Source organism: Mixophyes fleayi, chromosome 3, assembly GCF_038048845.1.
Source record: "Mixophyes fleayi isolate aMixFle1 chromosome 3, aMixFle1.hap1, whole genome shotgun sequence".
Taxonomy (NCBI): domain Eukaryota; kingdom Metazoa; phylum Chordata; class Amphibia; order Anura; family Limnodynastidae; genus Mixophyes; species Mixophyes fleayi.
The window spans coordinates 43,352,191-43,372,577 of record NC_134404.1 but is presented as its reverse complement, the minus strand read 5'-3'; the positions used below and the strand labels follow the sequence as shown (position 1 = coordinate 43,372,577).

The 20,387-nt window shown below is 42.4% G+C and overlaps 1 protein-coding gene across 2 annotated transcripts in view; it reads right to left on the bottom strand.

Moving 5' to 3' along the window:
- NBAS (NBAS subunit of NRZ tethering complex) overlaps positions 1-5,952 on the bottom strand; it is a 477,499-nt gene extending 471,547 nt beyond the window's left edge. For both annotated transcript variants that reach the window (XM_075201412.1, XM_075201413.1), the window contains exon 1: positions 5,841-5,952. In XM_075201412.1, the coding sequence (XP_075057513.1) occupies positions 5,841-5,942 (102 nt within the window). In that variant the 5' untranslated portion in view covers positions 5,943-5,952. The remainder of the gene's footprint in view (positions 1-5,840) is intronic.
- Between the last annotated feature and the right edge of the window lie 14,435 nt (positions 5,953-20,387).

The window sequence follows — 20,387 nt, the reverse complement described above, 5'->3', positions numbered from 1 at the left end:
TTTAATTAGCGGCACCTGGCTCCAATTACCTTCTCTATTGATAATTAAACGGTAAAGGTATCCTTACTTTTTCCACACATGGCTTCTTCGTGTTGGCTAATTTTTGGAATAAATAACACCAAAGTACAATTTATTACGAGATTACATTTACACAATTTTAGAACTTTGTGAAGACTAGATGATTATTATGTCCTGATATGTAAAAACACGCTTTTAATAAAAGTGTGCACTCACATGAATGTACCTTATAAATCACACACCTGCTACTACAAACAGTCTACAATTTCCCTCTCCAACCATTCACTACCTATACCCAGAATCAGTGCTATAGGCAACATAGGTGTAAGTAGTTTCCAACAAGTTGTCCCTAAGTTACTTTACAATATGAAGACAATGAGGCTGGGTACACACTAAAGGAAAATTCTAATAATACAATAGTTGAAGCGATTTTACCAACGACAAGGGGAAAAAAAAAGTCCAGATGAGCATGCAGATTGATGTGTACACACTATACATGATTAGGTTTAGATCTGTGCTCTTCATCTGTCATAACCATCGGCTGCAACTCATGGTCTCCTCTCTGCCTCTTTCATCTATAAAGCTCTCCTGCCCTGGAAAACACTATGGCTCAATGTAGATCTTCTCCTCTTTCTGTTGTACATATGATGGAAATCAGTTTGGAGAAGTGGAGACGTGAAGTAATTTTTTTTCATGGTAGTGTGTGCAGCACAGTGGCTAAGTGGTTAGCACTTCTGCCTTACAGCACTGGGGTCAGGAGTTCAATTCCCAGCCCTATCTGTGAGGAGCTTGTATGTTTTCCTCTTGTTTGCATGGGTTTCCTCCCACACTCCAAAAACATACTGGTAGGTTAATTGGCTGCTAACAAATTGACCATTAGTCTGTGTGTGTGTGTCTGTCTGTCTGTCTGAGTGTGTATGTTAGGGAATTTAGACTGTAAGCCCCAATGGGGCAGGGACTAATGTGAGTGAGTTCTCTGTACAGCGCTGCGGAATTAATGGCGCTATATAAATAAATGGTGATGATGATTATGATGATAGTGTTTTTACATGTTGTTACATAGTGTTGTGTATTTACATGGAGAGGTGTAGGTCCTATTTTAGCTTGCACATTACTGGAGAGCCCAAGAGAAAGAGGGTGCAGATCCTTCATGAGCCTGCAGGGCATCTCGAACTGAGCGTTGCACAGACGCAGTAACAGACTGCGCTGTACCTATTCGTGAAGTCAGTAAGTTATAAGGATTGCATATTATCTACAGTGAGCAGGGGCAATAACATAAAGCGATCAACACAAGACATAGATGCACTAGTAAATACTTTCGTGATTGAAATAGTTTGAAGGTAAAGTTGGGTCTCGGCCTCAGCTCGCTGCAGTTTACTAGATCCTTTGTAAAGCTTATTGCGATAAAAACTCAATGTTAGGAATCATAGCCATAGTCACAAACAGAAGTGCAAGACAAATGGTTATTTATGTATATAACCCTGTGGATAAAAAGAGGATCCTTAGCACAGAAGTTAATGACTTGCTATTTACCCTATATTCTGTTGTATAAGGACTTCTAATATATTCATCTATTGCATTGAACAATAATGTCTAAATTGATTAGCTACTTTGGTTACTTTTTTGGTCAGACAGCAACAATGTTCAATGTCACCTTACACACAAATGACACTTGTAGGATGAATGATACTAGTAATATACCTGCGAGTTATCTGCAAGAAGCGGAATCCACCCTACAAATTTGCCAGCAGCTAGAATTGTGTCACATGTAACATTGAAACAGGAAACTGTCCCTGGGTCACCGCCATCCTGCAGCCAAATATCCTGGGTGAAGAAGGTGCACATTTCCACTGGTATGTGCACCAGCTTAGCTGTCTCAGCACCTCTATACCCCCCAGATACCAGCTAAATTGTTGTTCTAATTCTGCAGAGTGCATACACACTGTAGAATAGGAACAACATTTTTCCATCATTGAACGAGATTTTGACTTCAGTTTACAAATCTCATTTAAAGATACAACGTGCTTTCGAACGATAATCATTTCTCGCTGCAGGGTACTACTGTGATATGGGGCCTATCAGTTCTTTATCGTCTGATTGGCCCGATAATCTGCTGAAAACACTGGCGAGTGTACCGAGCCTAACATCTTACATATAAAAATCATTGGTCTGTTTGTCTGACAGGTTATGCATTTGGACTAGAGATGCTCACTGACCCCCGTGTTTTGGTTTTGGATCTGGATTACCGTTGTGTTTTGGTTTTGCAAAACCGCCATTGCGTTTTTTGGTTTTGCTTGGTTTTGTTTTGCTATTTTGTTGGAAAATGAATGTTTTTGGGCATAAAATAACCAAATTTAGTGCTCCACCTGTTTCTTGGATAAGTAATGTAATTGTAAAGCTAATAAATTATTAACAAAACAGTTTAATTCATGGTTGGTAGGATTCATTAATTCTACACATAAAAAAGATTGTCTTCCTCTCCATCTATGCATATTGGCAATGCAGCCATCGTCTTTGGGTGTATATTACAACCTACATTTATAGTTAACTATCTAAATAAATGGACAAAGGCAGCTTGGTTTCTGTCTCTATAGCCCCCCTTCCCCCCTCCACTTGTAGTTGAATAGAAAAAAAGCAGCCTGAATAGACTGAACAATATTAAAAATAAATGGTCCAAGGTAGTTTGGTATCTGTCTGCATCAGATCCCCTCTCCACTAGGAGTAAAATAGAAAAAAAGCAGCCTGGATAGACTGAACAATATAAAAAAATAAATGGACCAAGGTAGTTTGGTATCTGTCTGCATCATAATCATCCACATCATCATTAGCGCCCTCGTCGCCTACACAAATCTCCCCCTCATCCTCTTCTAAATCCAAAGTGGCATCCTCAATTTGTGTATCAACGGCTACACTCGGGCTGTTCAGGCACACATCAGCAGAACTGCTGAAAGGGTGCTTCTTTATGGGTACATTATCAGAATGCTCACTATTAGACATACCATTGTTGGATGGACTCTCCACAGGGACTGGCCTTACTGTTTTCTTGCAGCTCGGCTTTCACACGTAACAGTAGCTGTGCACCACTTTTGTAATTCAAATTACTTGGTCTTGCAAATTCTAGAGACAAGCCTGCTTGTCTTCCTCTTCATCAATGACTCTTAGCAATTGAGCACTCGTCTTTGGGTGTATATTACACCCAAACCTTATTACTGCAAATTAGGAAAAATACAGCTTAATCCCCGATAGGCCCTCCACCATCCTTTGCATGTTAATAGTAGGATTGGTTGGAGTTATGGTCAAAGTCGCACATTTTTTTGTCAAATCCTTCAAACCCGCCCAGATGTCAAACTGTTGTGGTCTGTCATCTGCGTCATCCCTGATTGTGTTTGGAAAGTGCAAATTGGTGCCAGACCTCACGTGCCAGAAATGCTTCCACTGGTGCCACACTGCTGCCTCTGTTGCAGAACTTACACAATCAACTGCATCATCATCAGCGACCTCGTCGGCTACCCAAATCTCCCCCTCATCCTCTTCTAATTCCAAAGTGTCATCCTCACTTGGTGCATCACCGGCTACACTCGGACTGTTCAGGCACATATCAGCAGAACTGCTGAAAGGGCCCTTCTTTATGGGTACATTATCAGAATGCTCACGATTAGACATACCACTGGTGGATGGACTCTCCACAGGGATTGGTGTCATTTCTGATTCAGAGCATACATTATCCCCTAATGCCTTACTGTTATCTTGCAGTTCGGCTTTGACGCGTAACAGTAGTTGTGCACCACTTGTAGGCTCTGTAACATTTTTGGATCTGCCACCAATAGAGAAAGGTGAAGGCCTCATTCTCTCTTTGCCACTGCGTGTGTAGAATGGCATGTTGGCCATTTTTTTTTTTTATCGGCAGTTAACTTTTCCTCTGTTACACTTCTTTTTCGCTTCAACACGGTAAATTATTTTGGGGTGTGTGTTTTTTTTGCCCGATTTCAAAAGACGGTGTAGTTTGACATCGCCTTTCCCAGATGACGTACTGGGAACACTACCATCAGGACTGGTAACAGAACCTGGTTGCTGATTATGCTCATATGTGGACTGCTTTGAATCCATTATAATGAGGCCAAAGCACTTGTAGTGCTACAAATTGTTTTTTATACTTCTGACAAATCTGACTTTTGACAGCCAGAACAATGAATGCAAAAGAATGGGGAACACCCCAAAAGCACTTGGAGTGCCAGAAACTGAACAAAAACCCTCCTCTCTTCTCCTCTTACTGCTGTAACAACTGGTATTAATATTAGAATGGTATTGAATAGAAACAATAATGTGTCCAATTACTGCTCTGTCCCTGCGCTGATATAGCCAGTGTGACCTAACCCTGCTTTCTCCCTCTGTCAAATGGCGATGGATTGCTGTGGAGGCTGGCATTTATGCTTTTCAAATCTCGCAAGCACCGAGCTCAGAAATACGAATACTTCACAATGACGTTTTGCTTCGATTTCGAATCCGAATGGGCGGGAGAGTACCGAGCGTGCTCGGCCCAGTACTCGGATAGGCTAAATTCGGTAGGATTCGGATTTCGGGGAACAAAGCCCACCCATCTCTAATTTGGACACACCTGTTCTGAATAGGATGAAACCAACGCAAAGTGGTGCAGTTGGATCCTGGCCAGGTTTTGGGGGGGCGGGGTCAGGGTCCCAGTCGGACCTCCCGTTGGTATACGCTGGGCAAAACTTTGACCCGGAGAGCCTGTTCTGAGCCTTCAACTGGATGGATTTGGATAACATTTAATATAAAAACAAAAACGACACTGGGCAGCCACCTCATGGGTGTGTTGAAAGAGCTGCTAATTATTAAAAAATGTTGACAGTTCCATATAACTTATTGATAACTTAATAATTTAAAATAATTTAAACCCAGGCAAAGCTGGGCACTTCACTTAGTATTCAATAAAGAGACGTGTTTAATCTGTGTTATGATAATCAGAACTTATTTGTAAACTTGTGGGGAAAAAAATGACAAATACCAGTGCCAGCTGTTAACAGCAAGCAACATCACTGGTACAATGCTAAAATTGTCCTTTCAATATCAAACTCCATCCAATCTGAGCAGGTGTGCAGGCTTTAACTTTACATAGAAGACATTCAGACTGTATGTATCAGTCATGTGGATGCACACTAACTTTTTTTTTTGCCCCGCACACATTTTAAGTATCTATTTTTTCACCCTGCTATGCACAAAAAACACAAAGTATATCCGCTTTACCGAAGTGTGAATGCTAAATATTAACTTTCACAGTGGAGAACTCATAACCATTTTCAGCCATACCATGCATGTAAATTGAAAAACGTGTAGAAGACTAACAACACTGAGCTAAGATCATGGTCATAAACCATGAAATTAAAATAACCTGAGTGTCAGGCTACAGTTGTATAATTGTCCCTTCATCTTTTTTTTTTTTTCTATCATACTTCTTGCTGACCCATTGCTTTTATTAGCATCACAACTGTATTATAATTCTCTTCATAATGTCTATACCAGTCCTTGGCACCCTATGCTATCCAACTGTTATAGAACTACAAGTCCCATCCATGCATGATTTATCCTGTAGTTCCAGCTATAACGCCATATGCTGCATACGTGCTAGAAATGACTAATAATAATAATAATAATAATGAGTATACAATGTCTAGTCATGTTATCAGTACTCCCCCAGCAGTGCTACGTGTCCTGTCCCATTCACCTGAGTGGAACCTGGAATTTAAAGGACAGCAAATAATGTAAAGAAGACCCCCCGCCAAACCCCCTCCCGGGCAGCACCTGACCTGAACATCGGGCTCTGGGGGCCACTCGGTGTTTATTAGTAGATCGTATAAAATATTTTCTTCAGCGTTATCGCAGTCAGTCGAATCACTAAGCGCCGCCATCTTTACTCCTGGCAAGTGCGCTGACGTGTACGGTGGCCACTGAGGCACAGACCGCACAGTTTTGCGCGGATGAATTATAGTGTTTACATGTTATGAAAGAAGCAATTGAGGGGCCTGTTACATAACGTGGCTCCCCTCTTACTGCCTACTAAGTACTGACACTTTAAGTCACCTAGTTCTTTCTTACTTAATTTAGTTTAACATAGTCGTCTAAATTTGATATTGACTCACTAAGCTAAAATGTAGCCAAAAGTAAAATAATATATTTTCTAGCACAACATGAAGGGCATTGTAGTGTGTTCCTTTTATTGGTTGTCAGTGCAGCTCCATGTACTCACAGAACTTAGTACTATATCATTTTTATTTTTCTATTCAACAGAACCTGCCAAATGTGAGTAAAAAAAAGTTGACTACAATCAGTGGCGCACGAAGTTGGGGTTTCTGGGTCTCCAGAACCCCCCCCCCCCTCCGCTAAAAAAGTGCCCTTCATATCGGCACTGTACTATACAGCAGCCGCGGCGCTGTCTAAGAAGCGTCCACGGCGGTGCTGTATTGTATACATCACCGCCGCGGACGCTTCTTTGACAGCGCCGCGGCTGCTGTATAGTACAGTGCAGCCGAAACGGAGCTGCCACGCATGCGCGGCAGCTCTCTAGGGGTTTGTTTTTTTCGGGGGTGGAGGAAACCCCCCTGAAAAATCCTCTGTGCGCCCCTGACAATATAAACTTTGCAGCAATATCATAGGCGACCGTTGCATTTCATCAAGCACTATCACTGACTTTTTTCCAAGGCAGTGTCATTTGTAGGGTTTTGCAAAGGCATGTCATGTAATGTTTATTATAAGCACAGTGTGTAGTTGTTGTAGCATATGTATATACATAGAATATTTTGGTGAAGGCTGAAATTGAAGGTCCTCTGGTCAAAATCCTGCTCTTTGTCCTCAATATAATCTAACAGGCTTTTTTACTCTCCACCCAAATAAAAAAAAGTTTTGTTGATCCAAATCACCAACAAACATATACATTTAACAGGGGATTACAGGAGTGTGGAAACTCCCAATGTAAGAAAAAAAGCTTTTCAGAATCTCTGCAGTGCCACATGTTTCCAATGAGTTATATAGCACCAAACCATTTTCTAGTGTTGATTTATAAGATCCTTGTACACACCTAAATAACTAAAATACCGTCCATTTGCTCATATGGGACCTCATTTAGAGTCGGACGCAAAATCCGTTTTAGGCGCATCCAACAAAAAAACACTACCACGCATGTGCAGAAAGCACCAAATCCGCCGGCATCTTGGACGCAATTAACACTTGCGACAGCTTGCGACTCACTACGAGAGAATGGGAGGAAAGCGGAATTGTGAAGGCGTGATCATGTAAATACATCCTAGTCGCAGTGAGGAGCAGACGCAAAACACGTCAAAACAGGACTAAAGCTGTGCGGCAGGAATTAGGTGGCGCAAGGGTTAGCTAGCTGCAGGAACTGCTCGCAGCTTGATAGGGTATTAAGAGTGGGACGCAACTGGGGTTGCTTGCCACTCGTAATACCCTACCAAGCTACGGCACACTCCCACTTCTACACTTCTTAAACAAACTTTGCGTCGGACTCTAAATGAGGTCCATGCTGTGCAATACCCTTAGTGTGGACAATCAGGGGTTACTTTAAAACATTCACGGCATCACCCACAAATTATGCAAATTTGGAAGTGGGTGCAAAAGTTTCTTGAGAAGTTTATGGGGCTGAAGTTAAAGTGGGAGCGTAGGTTACTCATGGGCCGGCTACCCACTGGCATAGCTTATCAGTACAAACGAAAGGTAAGTGATAACACATCCAAGCATTGTGCATGCGTTGATATGCGGTTCACATGTGGCACACCTGTAGTTGATGTGTGCTGGATGAACTTGCATACATTTGAGAATGAGTCCAGAACACAAGCTGCTGAAAGTATTTCCTATTCATTTCAATAGTCCATTAATTTCAATGAGGGTTCCAGCATTTGGAGTATGTGCATATACTCCATTGCAATGAATGGGAGAAATTAAAAAATAAATAGATCCAGACTTGATGGCCTGGGCTGGTTCCCACTAAAGCAGGTGGACAGTGAGAGTGGGGAGCCCCTGCTGGAGTGACACACAGTCCCAGGCTGACTAATCTGGGCTAGTTCCCTCTATTAATAGGGTAAACCACAGTGTGGGATTCCCCTGTTACAGTGGAAATAGCCCAGACTGGTCAGCCTGGGGCTGAAGCATCTATGAGGGAAGGCCCACAAAAAAACAGTGTGCCCCCACTCCAAAAGACAAGGACATAAGAATATGGAGAGCCCATTAAGTGTCAACTTTACCTCCCAGTGGGGATCCTAGCATAAAAAGGGGCCATAAAACCACATTCTATTATACTAAAACAGTAATAAAATGTAAATAAACACGAACACATATTATTTATATGTTATATAAACTAATTCAAACTGATGTTTTTCTTCTTGGAATCCCGGGGAAAATGTTACATATTAGTAATCCAAAAGGAATTTTTTCTTCATGTAATCCACTGAAAAATGTTGTTTTTAATGCACATGAAAATCTTCTTTCAATCCAATGTAAATAAAAATAGCCATAAGAGACATTGCAAATGCTCCCAATGGTTTCTCACGCTAGCTGCAATGTGATTAGCTGGCAGTGAGAGGGAATCTCAGGGATTCCCTGCTTTGATCACACATCAATGGAAATTAATTGAATCTCTATTGCTGTGGGGGAAAAAACAATTACAGTGCTGTGCAGCTCCATTCATGTCAATTGTAAAATTATTCCTTTTAAAATAAGTTAAGGGGGACATAGCTTGTGCTTGAATCATATGATCGCATTGTGAATAAGCTTCAGCTAGACAGCAGCAGAAAACTATAACTATTCTAAACCAGTAGATTTACCCCGAGCATTAAAGATTCAAAGGATATAATGTCACCGAAAAAGCTGAAAAAAATCAAGCATTCTATCTACAAGCTGCTTCTAACAACTGAAACCCTCTGGCCATTCTCAAGATGATCCCACCCAACATCGGCGTATTCTGCAATTGGAACAAGGAGGTGTATCCATGTCAATTTTGTGTCTAGAGCTTCAGAAGAGTCAGGTGGCCCCACAAATTCCTTCCCTACCCAAAAAACACCCTTGAATTGGCCTATGAAAAATGCATCACAATGGTGAGCAAGGACCTACCTCTCAACATCCAAGGAGCTGGAGAAATAGTGCCAACCACTGGGACGCCAGGACAGTCAACTCAAATTGGGACAGTCCGCCTAAATTGTGACACTTGGATGGATGAATGGATGTTGATCATGGTTGAAGTGGCCGGCTGAGTTCCCCAGCTTCATAATGGCTTTCAATTAGAAGGACTGACTGATAGCTATGGTGAGTGGCCAACTACAGCCTCAATTCACATTGCTCTGATTGTTTCCTCAGAGCAGCGGGATCAAGAGATACAACAATTACACCAGAAAATAGCCGACCTGGAGGTCCACTCTCGGAGAAACAATTTGGCACAAGAGGTATATGGTAAAGTATATGTCACGGTTCAACGTAGAAGCCACTTACTGGTATTGGCACAGCTAACTCGGAGGTGCGGAGTCTAAACGCACTCCTGGGGGTAAATGTATTAAAGTCCGTTTTTTTCAACTCGCCGGAAATCGGCCAGTTGACAGCTATAATTTGAAGCGGCGCTGCCTTGTAAAGGCAAACTGGACTTTAATACATTTACCCCCTGGTTGTCACTCACCGGACCGTGAGTGCCTCTTCTTCTGTTATTAGGAACCGTGGCCGTCCGCCATCCTGATGGTCTGCGCATGCGCAGCCTCTATGAACCCTTCAGACCTGTTGCTTTTAGTTAATTGGCTGATCAGGCAACACTCCCTATTTAAAGCACCTGTGGTCATTACCTCGTTGCCTGATCTTGGAGTCTCATTCCCCGTGAGTCTCTGAAGGTGTTCCTGTGTTTCCCCTCGTGTCTTCAGTTCCAGCTGATTCCTGACTATTGCATTGCCGGTTTCCAGGCAGCTTCAACTCTCCTGTGTTTCATCGTGTCTTCAGTTCCAGCTGATTCCTGACTATTGCATTGCCGGTTTCCAGACCGCTTCAACTCTCCTGTGTCTCATCGTGTCTTCAGTTCCAGCTGATTCCTGACTATTGCATTGCCGGTTTCCAGACCGTTTCAACTCTCCTGTGTTTCATCGTGTCTTCAGTCCCAGCTGATTCCTGACTATTGCATTGCCGGTTTCCTGACCGCTTCAACTCTCCTGTGTCTCATCGTGTCTTCAGTTCCTGCTGATTTCTGCAAGAATCATCATTGCTCCACTCGTGTCAAGTTCTCTGCCTGTGTGCTACACAGACACAGATTACCGCTACCACTCTCCTGTGGCCTCTACTCGTGTCGGCGTTCAGCCGCTCAGCTATCCCTGTGTTTCTCTCGTGACAGCCTGCTCAACTGAATCGCAGTATGCTTACCTTCTATTGACTTTACTAGTTTATTGCATATCCGCTTGGACTGTGTCCTGCTCATCTACGGAGTCCTCTATCTTAAGAAGATATAGATGCTATTGACTTTGTCTCTTTTGACCTGGATCTCAGTAGTGACTTTGTATCTCTCAAGCAGCGCTTGTCATTTGCTATTGTATTGCATATACCATTTGGGATCAAGTTCCTTGTGCTCTCCGTGTTACCTTCTATGTTCCACTCATCTACACTAGTGCCTATCCTCACCTATATATGCAGTGGTACAACTTGCTGAACGCAGACCACTGACTCCCAGTTTCCTATTGGCACCAGTTACAAGTTTCCTCACTATAAGCAGTGGTACAACTTGCTGTACACAGACCACTGACTTCCCCGTTACCTACTTGCACCTGGAACCAGTCCCATCACTACAAGCAGTGGTACAACTTGCTGTACGCAGACCACTGACTTCACTACCTCCTATCTATTCCTGGACAACTCCTCTCACTATAGCAGTGGTACAACTTGCTGTACGCAGACCACTGACTTTCCTCACGTCTTCACGTCCATCAAGATCCTCGTGTTCATATTGTCCAATCCATTACCAGTTGCTGTTAGTCATAGACTTTCCTTTAGCATCCTCTCACCATCTGCTGATTCTTCTATTCCGCTAGTCACCCTACTATCAGAGGACCACTGTGTGTATACACTACTCTGGTAAGACTACATCTGGTGATATCCTGGGCAAAGACTCCTAGTGCCCGTGACACTGGTCTTCACCAGGAACCCCCGCAAGGAAGTTTGGAATTAGCTGCAGGAGTACGCAGGTTGCGGCCCTCAGGGTCAGCCACCAGTGAAGTGGTGCTGGAAAACGGTGCTGTACTGACCAGAGGTAGGATGGTATAGGGATCAGGCAGGAACGTAGTGAGGCGAACCGAGGTCAAACCGGGCTGGCTGCGCAGTACAGAGAAGGCACACAAAAGCGAGGTCAGACGGTCTGGGGTCAAAGCCATAGAGGAGGATAATGCCCATTCCGTAGGGAATGTCAAACAAGCCAGGTCAGGAGCCAGAAAGTCAGTCCGAGAGCAGCTGAACACTGGGAGATGCTGGAGCAGGGGAACCATACCACAATACTCTGGCACCCTAATGGTGCCAGACACCTCCTGATATAAAAAGCGCCATCTGCCTATTGGAGAGCGGGGTCAGGTGAGAGGAATAGCGGCCCGTTGCTAGGCAACAGGACGCGGACCCCCGCGCATGCACCCGGCCGCCGGGTGGAAGTACGTCATTCGTCCCGGGACGTGGGGACTCGGAAACAGGCGCCCGTCCCCGACACCGAGTGAAGGTGCGGGGACGGCGCCTGACAGTTTATGGTAAAGTATAAGAAATGTATAAGAAATGTAGCATACCTGCAAGAACTTCTACAAACCCTAATATCCGAGGCACCTCCAGCTTCAAATTACCCCTCCCCTATTACATTGCTCATCCCCTCAGGTGCTGCGGATCTCTATCACATCTTACATTGTGTGGAGCAGGCAGCAGAAAGAGGATGGGATGTCGGTCACAATAGCCATGGACGAGCAGCAGTCAGCCTATGAGGAAGGAGGTGTGTTTAATTTAAATCTATAGGGTGACCGATGCTCAGTGCCGGGGTAGCGGGAAAAAACCCCTCTAAATGAGCGACAGGAAACCCCAAAGTCAGTGCTGGCCCTTAAATAGGGATACGGTTATAACTTAATGCATGAAATTGAGGAGAATTGGTATTTAGCTTTACTCAATTTGAGTTTTTATCATCATTATCTATTTATTTTTGTAGTGCTTTACAATTGGGAACAAACACAATAATAAAACATTACTGGATAATACAGACAGACAGAGAGGTAGGGTCAGAGGGTTGTAGTCTTGTGTGAACTGTGTAATGGGTGGTAATAGGGTAACCTAGAGAGGTAAGAAGGTGGTTAAGGAATTTTATAAGCTTGCCTAAAGAGGTTGGTTTTCAGAGAACACTTGAAGGTTTGAAGATTAGAGGAAAGTCTCATTGTGCAAGGGAGGGAATTCCGCAAAGTGGGTGCAGCCCGAAAAAAGTCCTGTAAATGAGAATGGGAGGAAGTGATGAGAGTGGAAGAGAGACGCAGATCTTGTGCAGAATGGAGGTGTCGAATTGGGAGATATTTTGAGATGTGAGGAGATGTATGCAGTTTTGCTGATTGCCTTGTATGTTAGTAGAAGAATTTTATATTGGATATGGTGAAAAACAAGTAACCAATGTAGATACTGACAGAGTGGATCAGCAGAGTAAGAACGGTTTACAAGGAAAACCAATCTAGCCGCTGCGTGCAAAATAGATTGTAGGGGTTGAGAGCCTTTTCACATTTTCTTATTGTTATATGATCTTTAAGTGATAATATATAGTTAGAATTTGCACTAAATAGTTTTACAAGAATAAGTTTAGAATTTCACTGTGTGTTCTCCGAGTCATTTAATGTATTCTCTCATTCAGGTACATTATTATTCAATGCTACACCTTATCTGGGTACAGCCTAAGTAGCTTACATAGAGAGCTTAAAGCAATTTGCATCCTCTTTTGCATAAAACCCTGAACTGTGAGTATTGTACATTTATTGTGGTTTTATTAAATCATCTCAGGTTGCTGCCGGTGTTGTGTGATGCTTTGTTTCTGTTTCCCAGTCTTTCAGAATAAGCCTAATCTTTTTTTGGAATACATTAGTCACACTAAAATTATTATTTAGATCAGCATATATATAACTTTTTTTGTCTATTTACACAATTTGAAAGCTGTACATCTGGATGATAGATTGTATTTACTGGTTATGTGATTTAGGGGTATATTTACTAAACTGCGGGTTTGAAAAAGTGGAGATGTTGCCTATAGCAACCCATCAGATTCTAGCTGTCATTTATTTAGTACATTCTACAAAATGACAGCTAGAATCTGATTGGTTGCTATAGGCAACATCTCCACTTTTCAAAGCCGCAGTTTAGTAAATATTCCCCTTAATCCTTTTTTCTCAGACGACTTATATCTTCAGAGCAGCATACAGTTCTAAGACTATAATATGGCTGCCCACTTGTCTCGAAAGATCAGCTAAATTATCCAAGGTTGCAAACAGAGCCAAATTAAGAAGGGCACAGGAGGGAATGTGCCCCAGGCCCCCCTCTCTCAGTGTGCCCTTCAACGCCTATTACCGGCCGCCAGAGACAGTTATTAGCCTCACACATTTAATGCACTCTACAATTTGTACAAAGTCTGGAGAAAATATCTTCCAATTATATTTATTCCTCCCCAGCACACTCTTCTACTCCAAAATAGACTGTGTTCTCATAGATAAATAGTTCTACTAAAAGACATTACCATGGAATGTTATCAATTACATGGTCCTCTTCTAAACTAGTCTCTAGGCTAGCCACTATTTGGTGTGCTCATTAAGGGGTCATTTTATATATTTGTGCCTAAAAATACTCAGAGACAAACAAAGGAACTACAGTCCAAAATCCACTCAATACAGTAACTTAATAAACAATGAACCATTAATATTGAAAAAATTGACTTATTTCTTAACCCAACGTAATGAACTAAATGAGCTGTCTTAGTTTTGGCTTAAAATTAGCAATATAACACATTTGTATGAATATTATCTGGGAGGTAACAAAGCTGGTAAACTTCTAGCAAATGGAAAATCAGATGCAATGTTCCCTTCCTTGTAGATGAAGCAAACAAACATCTTCATAACCCTAAACAAATAGCTGATGTTTGTGGAACCATAAAGATAATCAGCTATCTGTTCTATAGTGCCAACTGAGCTTCCATCAATTTCCAAAGAAGATCATGTTTTAAATTCATCTCTATGGACTCAACCAGAAATACTTACGTGCATTGATAGTCTATGACTTTATAAAACCCCATTGGCCAGATAGATTTATAAATCTTTACTATAAGTCTTTCAAACAAACTTCAAGGGGTAAATGTATCAAGCTGAGAGTTTTGCAGTGGGTTTGAAAAGTGGAGATGTTGCCTATAGCAACCAATCAGACTCTAGCTATCATTTTGTAGAATGTACTAAATAAATGATAGCTAGAATCTGATTGGTTTTTCAAACCTGTCGAAAACTCTCAGCCTGATACATTTACCCCCAAGTGAACAACTATATAAAAATATCTAACACTCTTTAATTTCTTCACCTTTATGACAAAAAGAAATGCTACAAGCTAGAATTGTAGCAATACCTAAACCAGGCACAGCCAATTTATGCTCCAAATTTCAGCAAATAGCATTTAAAGATTTTTGCATCCTTTCTTGCTAAGGCTGGGTACACACTACAGAAATTTTCAAGCAATGTGTTATCTATAACGATTTTACCAATGACTGAAAAAAAAAGTCCCGATGAGCATGTCGATTCATGTGTACACACTATACTGTATAAGATATGCTCAGGCTCGAGTCCTCGAGAACTGAATACACCCGAACTTAGGGCATCCGAGCAAAGCTGGATTAAGGCTTCGGGGGGCCCGGGGCACTTAAGACAGGGGGGCCCCTAAGATCTAAAATTAAGGGCATAGTGACACATCCTGCATTACATCACCTACAGCCCACAGTATGACACTTACAGCTCTCCCAGAGGGCTCACTTAGGTTGTCTGCATAAGAAAAATCATTGCTTCCACAAACTAAAATACTGTACATTAAAACAATCATCAAAACACCACATTAAAATGGGTATTGACACCACACATTAAAACTAGCAATGATATCACACATTAAAAACACCATTGCTAACGTACACTAAAACTAGCAATGATTCCGCACGCTACAACTAGCAATGATACCGCACTTTAAAAATAAAATTTATAATGCACATTAAAACTAGCAATGATACCGCACTTTAAAAATAAAATTTATAATGCACATTAAAACTAGCAATGATACCGCAAATTAAAATACCATTGATAATGCATCATTGGGCATGGCCAGGTCACCCTCCTACAGACAAAAAACCTGCATTGTTGTGTACACCATTGAACGGTCACCAAAAATTGGGATTGTCCCACTAGAATCACAACATTTCACAGACTTTGCTGCTCTCTCCTACCTGTTCTTCTCACTTTCACCACCTGTGCTGCAGGTTTCTTTAGTTGCGGCTTGTCTGGATCCTGGAATGTTTCGGAGCCCTATTTGGGGAAAAAAATGGGTACATTTAGAAAATTATAGCAACCCCTGGCGTTAAATCAGTACCACCCATGATTAAAAATTAGGCCTTCCTCCAGCCCCAACATTAAAATAATAGTATTCACATTTAATAAATAATCCTATTTCCCTCCCTACAAACAGCCCCAGCAATAAATTAATAGTATTTACATTTCAGAAATATACCTATTTCCCGCAACCATCACTGCCATTAAATAATTCATAGGCACATTTAATAAAGGGACCTCATTCTCCCCAAACTCACCCGCACATTCAGTAGCGCCCAAACCACCCCATCTTAAAATAATTAATTGTCCCCACTATTGTGCCTCTCTCTCCCTCCTTTTTCCTCATGCTGTGTCTCTCACCCTTTTTCCTTACTGTGCCTCTCTTCTCCCCCCTTTTCCTTACTGTGCCTCTCTTCTCCCCCTTTTTTCTTACTGTGCCTCTCTTCTCCCCCTTCTTCCTTACTGTGCCTCTCTTCTCCCCCTTTTTCCTCAACAGTGTGCCTTTCTTCTCCCCCTTTTTCCTCCATAGTGTGCCTTTCTTCTCCCCCTTTTTCCTCCATAGTGTGCCTTTCTTCTCCCCCTTTTTCCTCCATAGTGTGCCTTTCTTCTCCCCCTTTTTCCTCCATAGTGTGCCTTTCTTCTGCCCCTTTTTCCTCCATAGTGTGCCTTTCTTCTCCCCCTTTTTCCTCCATAGTGTGCCTTTCTTCTCCCCCTTTTTCCTCCATAGTGTGCCTTTCTTCTGCCCCTTTTTCCTCCATAGTGTGCCTTTCTTCTGCCCCTTTTTCCTCCATAGTGTGCCTTTCTTCTTCCCCTTTTTCCTCCATAGTGTGCCTTTCTTCTCCCCCTTTTTCCTCCATAGTGTGCCTTTCTTCTGCCCCTTTTTCCTCCATAGTGTGCCTTTCTTCTGCCCCTTTTTCCTCCATAGTGTGCCTTTCTTCTGCCCCTTTTTCCTCCATACTGTGCCTTTCTTCTCCCCCTTTTTCCTCCATAGTGTGCCTTTCTTCTCCCCCTTTTTTCTCCATAGTGTGCCTTTCTTTTCCCCCTTTTTCCTCCATAGTGTGCCTCTCTTCTCCCCCTTTTTTCTTACGGTGCCTCTCTTCTCCCTTTTTTTCCTTACTGTGCCTCTCTTCTCCCCTTTTTTCCTTACTGTGCCTCTCTTCTCCCCCTTTTCCTTACTGTGCCTCTCTTCTCCCCCTTTTTCCTCCATAGTGTGCCTTTCTTCTCCCCCTTTTTCCTCCATAATATGCCTTTCTTCTCCCCCTTTTTCCTCCATAGAGTGCCTTTCTTCTTCCCCTTTTTCCTCCATAGTGTGCCTCTCTTCTCCCCCTTTTTCCTCCATAGTGTGCCTCTCTTCTCCCCCTTTTTCCTCCATAGTGTGCCTTTCTTCTGCCCCTTTTTCCTCCATACTGTGCCTCTCTTATCTCTCTTTTTCCTCCATACTGTGCCTCTCTTCTCCCCCTTTTCCTTACTGTGCCTCTCTTCTCCCCCTTTTTTCTTACTGTGCCTCTCTTCTTCCTTACTGTGCCTCTCTTCTCCCTCTTTTACCTTACTGTGCCTTTCTTCTGCCCCTTTTTCCTCCATAGTGTGCCTTTCTTCTCCCCCTTTTTCCTCCATAGTGTGCCTTTCTTCTCCCCCTTTTTTCTCCATAGTGTGCCTTTCTTCTCCCCCTTTTTCCTCCATAGTGTGCCTCTCTTCTCCCCCTTTTTCCTCCATAGTGTGCCTCTCTTCTCCCCCTTTTTTCTTACGGTGCCTCTCTTCTCCCCTTTTTTCCTTACTGTGCCTCTCTTCTCCCCCTTTTTCCTTACTGTGCCTCTCTTCTCCCCCTTTTACTTACTGTGCCTCTCTTCTCCCCCTTCTTCCTCCATAGTGTGCCTTTCTTCTCCCCCTTTTTCCTCCATAGTGTGCCTTTCTTCTCCCCCTTTTTCCTCCATAATATGCCTTTCTTCTCCCCCTTTTTCCTCCATAGAGTGCCTTTCTTCTCCCCCTTTTTCCTCCATAGTGTGCCTCTCTTCTCCCCCTTTTTCCTCCATAGTGTGCCTCTCTTCTCCCCCTTTTTCCTCCATAGTGTGCCTCTCTTCTGCCCCTTTTCCCTCCATAGTGTGCCTTTCTTCTCCCCCTTTTTTCTCCATAGTGTGCCTTTCTTCTCCCCCTTTTTCCTCCATAGTGTGCCTCTCTTCTCCCCCTTTTTCCTCCATAGTGTGCCTCTCTTCTCCCCCTTTTTCCTTACTGTGCCTCTCTTCTCCCCCTTTTTCCTTACTGTGCCTCTCTTCTCCCCCTTTTCCTTACTGTGCCTCTCTTCTCCCCCTTTTTCCTCCATAGTGTGCCTTTCTTCTCCCCCTTTTTCCTCCATAGTGTGCCTTTCTTCTCCCCCTTTTTCCTCCATAGTGTGCCTTTCTTCTCCCCCTTTTTCCTCCATAATATGCCTTTCTTCTCCCCCTTTTTCCTCCATAGTGTGCCTTTCTTCTGCCCCTTTTCCCTCCATACTGTGCCTCTCTTCTCTCCCTTTTTCCTCCATACTGTGCCTTTCTGCATTATTCCCTTTTTTTTTTACTTACCTTTCTTTTAGCTTCTTTCTTGTCTTCTCTTCTGTCTTCTTGTTTCTTTCTTGGTCCTCTCCGCGCTGCTCCTCACTGAATGACAGGTGTGACTTGATGACGTCACGCCTGTCATTCAGTGTTAACAGTGCAGAGAGGAGGGAGGAGGAGGAACGCCAGCACCACGATGAGGTGAGTAGTATCTCTATTTTTTTTTTTTTTTTACTTCCCTGCTCCCCCCACCAACAAAGGGAATTGCATAAACTGGATATATATTAAATTAACCTTGTAAAAATTTGGCCTTTCCTATATATATATATATATATATATATATAACAAAATTTGAATGAAAATAAAATTAACCATTTTCCACAGGATGCACAAGACTGGAAAGTAAGTGGTGATATATTATCAATGGTTAACCAAAAATGTTAAACTGTCATTGACAAGTGTAATTATAAAGAACTCACAGTAGAATCACATCAATTTAGTAAGGAGACCCATTGAGGTTCTTGCCAAGACCAAATGCCATGGAAGATATTGCCCATAACAATCAATCAGATCTTGGCTATCATTTATCTAGTACCTTCTACAAAATGATAGCTACAATCTGATTGGTTGCTATGGGCAACACCGCCACCGTTCCTTTTTAGAATGTTTGACGAGTTTACTCCATCTCTCCACAGCACGAACAGTAGCCCTGTAAACTAACGAGCAATCACTAAATAATGTAAATGAAATTATATTATAGTAATATGTATAGAAATGAAGTATTTATGAAGTATACATTTAGCCACACAGAATAAAAACAAAAGAAAATGTTCTAAATTATAATCAATGGATAGAAACGAAAAGCTACGCTGGCAGAAATAATGCCTTCTACTGCAGGCCAATTTGAGTTACACAATGATAAATGTTCTCTGTATAATTTATTTTGTGTCAGGAAATGTATTTCCAGAATTCCAGGCGTGATATATTTCTTCCCTAATACCTTCTATTCATCACAGCAGTACTTTTTCTATTGTGGCTTATTTAAGGGATTTGTCCGCTCTTCATAAATGGGCCCCTAGCACTTTATAATCATCAGTGCAATAAAGTAATGTAGGATAATAAAACCGGTTTCTCGTGCTCCCTTGCAGGCTGACGCTCCCTTGATAGGTCTTGGTGATATTAATGCTTTTATTATATTTATTTTTCTTTGTGCCGGAAACCATTGGGTATAGCGTGAAACAGGAGAAAATCTCCTCATACAAATATAGATGGTTATACTCATTAGAAATGGACTGGCCCCAGTGTAACCTGTGGACCGGCACTGGGGCCCCTATCAGTTTTGGGGCCACAGTGCTTTCTTTGTAAGCCCTTCTCTTAAAATCTTGTTATAGATTAAAGACTCCTTTTCTACATCATCTTCCAAGAAGTTATTGGGATAACTGGACTGCACATAAAAAGTAACGGAATTGCCACATTGGTGCCAAGGTCAGGTCATGCCACATTGGGGGCAATGTCGTGACCCTGGTGCCCTTGTGACAGTTGGGAGGTATGTATGAATGGTGATGGGGTCCTTCCATTGATCCCCATTTTTCTGTGCCAGTGGGGGGCTGAGTGGCACTGATTGCCCAAGGCACATTGGAGGAACACCCACCACTCAGATGATAGAAAAGGAAAATTATTTAGATCCTTTTTACAAAAATAATTGTGGGTTGTGGCTGTTTCCCCCAGAATTTACTCAAAGTTGGCGCCAAGTCAATTCTCCTGCATTGGATCCTGGTAAAGTCTTGTTCTGCCAGTAATTAACAGGTGTACTGTAATATATTGCACACTTACCTGCAGCTGAGCAGGGGCATTGTAGCATCTTGCATATGGACCTCGGTGCACTACAATACCCATAATGACAGGGTCACTGAACTTTTAATGTAATTTTAAATGTAAATGCAGATATCGTCAACACGATTCATCAGCCTGCTGCAATGAAAATTGGACTAAACTACATCTGTGTATAGAGGGAGGACAACCTGCACCTTGCTCTGTTGTGTGTCTGGAGAATAGGCGCAGGGAGTACCTTCTTATGAACAGATGGTATACCTACTTTCTAACAAGCATTGATGGGAGTTTTCCTTCTTCAAATGCCACTATATCTGTTCTCTTTACTAAAATGCTAATATGTATGTTTCTATGGTTTTATCGTGCACTCAGCTGCTCATTAGAAGGGTGGTGGACACTG